General features: G+C 33.6%; 1 protein-coding gene across 2 annotated transcripts in view; it reads left to right on the forward strand.

Annotated features, from left to right (window-relative positions):
* Nucleotides 1-4,845, forward strand: part of LOC133174336 (twitchin-like) — a 92,097-nt gene extending 87,252 nt beyond the window's left edge. For both annotated transcript variants that reach the window (XM_061309443.1, XM_061309445.1), the window contains 3 exons: nucleotides 3,010-3,159; nucleotides 3,587-3,809; nucleotides 4,063-4,845. In XM_061309443.1, the coding sequence (XP_061165427.1) occupies nucleotides 3,010-3,159; nucleotides 3,587-3,809; nucleotides 4,063-4,230 (541 nt within the window). In that variant the 3' untranslated portion in view covers nucleotides 4,231-4,845. The remainder of the gene's footprint in view (nucleotides 1-3,009; nucleotides 3,160-3,586; nucleotides 3,810-4,062) is intronic.
* The last annotated feature ends 622 nt before the right edge of the window (nucleotides 4,846-5,467 follow it).

Consider the following 5,467-nt stretch of genomic DNA (forward strand, 5'->3'; position numbering starts at 1 on the left):
AATGTCGTATTAATAATATACATGTACATATGTAGTATTAGGCCTATTCGTTGATCAATCCTAAGTAAAAAGATTATAAAAGTGAACTGGCTTTGTAAACTCTGTAAACTTTTTTTTGTTTTGAAAACCCTGGTTTGATGCTTTGTCACTATGTGGTAAACATAGGATCCGCCAAATAGACATGAATCTCAAATAGGTCTCCGTGAATCTCCACAGCTTGGAACCCACCCACCCACGCAAAAAATTATAAACAGTGAATCATGACAGAATATTAGATGAAATGTCAATATCAGTAGATCAGGTCTAACGTCTTATTACTTAGAAGGATGTAATATCATTTTTGCTGCATCATTCCTCATCATCGTGGACAATCTGCATCTGCATAAGCTTAGTCACAAAGTTCAAAGGGGGGGGGGGGGATAAACCAAGTAAAATATTTGACAAGCAAAAGAAAAAAAAGAGATTTGATATTCCAACTACGAGTATTCTCCATTATTTTCGGGAGATATTTACTCAGGTAAATTAAATATGGAGGAAGGGGCACAAAGATACTCTTGACCGCCCCCTTTTCAAAAGTGGTGGTGGGGACATTAGCCCCCCTATTACTACGCCTATGATCTAACTGCTGATGTCTCACCATCCCCCTTCTTCAAAACATTTCTGAATCTCAAAAGTAATATATGTATCACAATGTAATCGTATATATTATATGTTGCATAAACGATATGTTGCACTTATATTGTCTCTGATATTAAATTTTAGCGGTATAGAAATTGATATATGAAAGTGTATAAGTTGTCCAAAACATGTCGAAATAGTGTCATTCATCAGAAATAGTTGTCATAGATAAATTGCCAAAATTGGAGCAAGTATTTTTGGCAATATTATTTTAAGAAAAATATCGCAACAATTTGAGGAGGCGTTCACGGATTAATGTGTAAATGTGTTCGCCTTAGAGTTGTTACTTATCAAAATATGATTATTGACAGCAAGATAGTTCAAGATTTAATCATAAGTAAACCACAGAGCAAATTAAATTTTCAACCATTTATCAATTGTTCAAGTTAAATTTGACTGATAATTACTAGCTAAAAATTCAATGGCATTAAAAACTACAGTCATTTTTATTCTTATATTGCTATTAAGTCTCGAAATGACGAGAAAACTCTCTCGTTATAACGAGATAACTAACTCGTTATAACGAGATAATTATCTCGTTATAATGAGATAATTTTCTCGTTATAACGAGATAACTAACTCGTTATAACGAGATAATTAACTCGTTATAACGAGATACTAATTCGTTATAACAAGATACTAACTCGTTATAACGAGATAACTAACTCGTTATAACGAGATGACTAACTCGTTATAACAAGATAATTATCTCGTTATAATGAGATATTAACTTGTTATAACGAGATGACTAACTCGTTATAACAAGATAATTATCTCGTTATAATGAGATATTAACTTGTTATAACGAGATAACTATCTCGTTATAACGAGTTAATATTTTTTTTATCTTGTCAAAAATGAGCCTATCCGGCTTTCGTAATATATAAACAAACCAAGTACATTGTTATGACATGAAAGGATGCCTCTTCCAAAATTGTGAATTTCATGGCCCCAGGGTCAAGGGTTCTTGTGTAAAGGGGGGGGGCTCTATTGATTATATAGTGAAAAGCAAAATTTCTTTGAAAATATTCTTTTCTGCTTCTGGTGAAAAAGCAAAGAAGCCAAGTGCATATATTATAGTTATGATGAGCAAGAGTGCTTCTTCCAGAGTAGTGAATTTCATGACCCCTGGGTCAGATGTGCTGGTGTAAGGGTGGGGCTCTTGATAATATAGTGAAAATGCATTAATTCTATTAAATAATCCTGTCTGCTCCTTAGTGTAAAGCAGATAAACAAAGTGATTAGTTATGATGAGCAAACTTCTGGTCCCAGGGTCAGAGGCTCTGGTGTTTCTCAGTGGGGAAGGGGGGGGGGGGGGGGAGGGGCTCTATTGATAATATAGTGAATCTGTAGTAAAAATGCATTATTTCTTTAAAAATCTTCTCTGCACCTAGGCATATCAGAGGCAAAAAGAGTAAAAGTTTTAATAAGGAAGGGTATTTTTACCAGATTTTTGAACATCTGGACCATTTGGTCAAGTGCTCTGGTCCTGGCCAGGGCTCTATTAATTTGTATTCTACTGAGAGGAGTTATTCCCCTTTGCCATTTACTTTTGATAATTAATCATTGTAAATAATGTTTTTGAAAGGTGAATAGAATAAGAGAATTATGCAAAACATTTTATTGTATAATACAAAAAGTACTTTCATAGTTTTAATGATCAGGTAGACTTGTAAGTAATAGATAAATAAAAATGAGACAAAAATACCGTGTCTTCTTAAATGTCCATCAAAGACCAAGAACGGCCAATGTAAGAGATTTCAACAAGGGATTAAAATAGTACAGAAGCACTGATAGTTTGTTAATATACTGTATGGTGATAGTGATAAATGGGGAACAGATTAGAACCTAATTTATGAACTGTTAATGAATACTAGACTAATTATTTTGTTGATCCTGATCACCCTATTTTTCTTGCTTGTGGGCAACAAAGCTTCACCTTTCAGTTCATTTTATACTCTAAATTGCTGTATCATACTCAGGTGACCGTTAAGGCCCTTGGGCCTCTTGTTTCTGTTATGCTTGAATTCTGATGTTAAGCATTCTAACCAGCAAGTACAGAACATTGCTGCATATTGGGAAATTTTCACACCTTTTTATTTCCTTTTCTTTACATTCTTAATAGACAAATTAGGAACTTATTTATGCAAAAATATATAACTTTTCAAGTAGCAAAATAGAATTTTAAACTTGTCCATTATAACCTAAGATGAAAATTTCAAGTATGCAGTAGTAATTGATTAACATTAATCAAGAGACCGATATTGAATTGAGAGGTTGTGCTTTATCTGTAGAGAGCCGTGAAATTAATCTTGTCCATTTCTTTCACAGATTGAGTGGGGAATCTCCATACAAAGGTCAAGACGAGGAGACGACCTTTACAAATATTGCCTACAACAGATACAATGCCCTGAGTTTGTATGAGAACATCACAAAAGAAGCTCTCAAATTTATCTTCCGGGTCCTCAAGCGGGTCTCCAGGTAATGAAGCCCCCTACTGGTGGTCAAAAGCTATGGGCATTTCTCTAGCATATTAAATGATAGACACCTTTTTCAAAGTCTTGATTTCATTTCTAATAACTGAAAAATTGTAGAATTCTAATGATTACATGTTTATTTGGAAGGGATCAGCTCTTGGATTATTTCTATCATGGTGAACATAAAGCAGGTTGTTGAGATAAGCATACGCTATTGACAAGTTTATCTTAGATGACAAAAGACCAATTCAGCAATAGAATCTGATGTCCAGAGCTTTAAGTGAAATTTTGTATCCCTGCTATCTAGAAATGGGTCACCAGTAAACAAGAATCAGTCACTCTTAACCTGCAAAAGAATGTCTCTACATTCATAAAAATAAAAAAAAATCTTAACACTGGGGCTGTTTTAATATGGTTGTTCTTCTTTGTAGAAATAGGATGACTGCAAGTGAATGTCTAGATGACAAATGGCTACAGACATCAGAAACAATGCTTAAATTCAGAACAGAGGCAGTGTTCTCAACAGTCAAACTCCGTAACTATGTCACAGATTCCTTCCTGGAATCTCTTAAAGTCAGTGAAGCAGAACTGACAAGGCTAAGGGAGAAGTTCCTCATCAGACAAGAGGTCAAGGCCACACAGAAAGCTGAAAAGGTCAATATGAAAAACTGCTACATGTATAATTAAGACATGTTTATTAAATTACACTTTGAATTCTGAATTGTAATTTCTTTTTCTTCATTTAAATCAAACTTCTGTGAAATCTGTTGTGTCAAATAGTAAAATTGGTTAAATTGATGAAATTTCATGTATTTATTGAAAATACTATTTATGATCATAATTAGTAAACAGTAAATTAGTAAATGGAGTGTCCTCATTATAGTAAACTTCAGGTAATATTTTGTAGGAAGATAATAAGAACACATATCAACAATCTGACAGCAGAGATAATGAGACATTGAAGCAAGAGGTCAAAAGGTCAGAGGTTAAGAAGAGCTCCAGTGTGGAGGACATTGCAGATGACCTTGTTAACGGTGCCATGGATGAAGCTCTTAAATCAGAGACATTATCCTGAGGTAAATGAAGTGATATTAAACCAGACAGGACTTGATTAATATTGACACAACAAAACTCAAAATGTAAATGTAGAAAGTTAAACCATTCTGCTAAAGCAATTATTGTGATTATGAATCTGTTTTTTGTAAAAAGTTTGATAGATATATTGCTTTTTAATATATTGATTATTAATTTATTAGATTTTGTTTGAGACATGTTTGTTGCAGTTTTTGTGATATATGCTTTTAGATTTTTTAATTAAACTTTGTTAGTTTAATTATATTTATTGAATACGTATTCATGTTGATAACATTTTTTTGTTTTAAAAAATAAGCATAATACACTTTATCCACTGAAGTTGATGTGACTTGCTGTTTTTATTTATTCTTAGTTCTCCTTTGTTATTGATTTGCTATTTTTCATCATTGTATGTATGATAGAAATATTTCTCTCATAAATAATTTAATACAAACACTCTCAGTGATACTGCATAATTACTGGTTAATTATAGAATTAAATAGCCTTTTAGCGGGAGTGAAATATGACAAGGCCAAACTTCTAGTGCAATAGATTTCTTTTCAATAATTGTTTTCCATTATTTTTTAGAATATGTGCAATAAACTTTGGTTCTGTAGTTCTTGTTTGTGAGTTTTATTAGGTCACCTGAGTTTACTCAGGTGACCTATTGGTATCTGTTTTCGTCCGTCAGCGTGCGTCGTCCGTTAACTTTTGAACATTTTCACTTCTTCTCTGGAACCACTGAACCAATTTCAACCAAATTGGCATATAGCATCTATGGGTACAGGGGAGTAAAAATTGTGAAATTCATGACCCCTACCCCCCTGGGGCCTGAGGGGTGGGGCTAAACTATCAAAATTAATGCAATCTTTTAAAATCTTCTTCTTTACTCATGGACATCAAGCAGTCAAACTGTTGGCATGATTGTAATAAGCATTGAGCCCTCTACCAAAATTCATGGCCCCAGGGTCAGGGATTCTGGTGCTAGGGCGGGGCTACATAGATCATATAGTGAAAGTGCATTATTTCTTTGAAAATCTTCTTCTCTGCTACTGGGTATTAAATAAACTTACTAAGTACATAGTTATGAAGAGCAAGAGTGCCTCTTCAAAATTGTGAATTTTATGACCCCAGGGTCAGGGGTTCTGGTGTTAGGGTGGGGCTCTACTGATTATATAGTTAAAATGCATTAATTCTTTGAAAATCTTGTTCTCTGCTCCTGGGTATTTAATAAAGTA

Source organism: Saccostrea echinata, unplaced genomic scaffold (genome assembly GCF_033153115.1).
Source record: "Saccostrea echinata isolate AGI-Se365-2 ecotype Australia unplaced genomic scaffold, CSIRO_AGI_Sech_v1 ptg000057l, whole genome shotgun sequence".
Taxonomy (NCBI): Eukaryota; Metazoa; Mollusca; class Bivalvia; order Ostreida; family Ostreidae; genus Saccostrea; species Saccostrea echinata.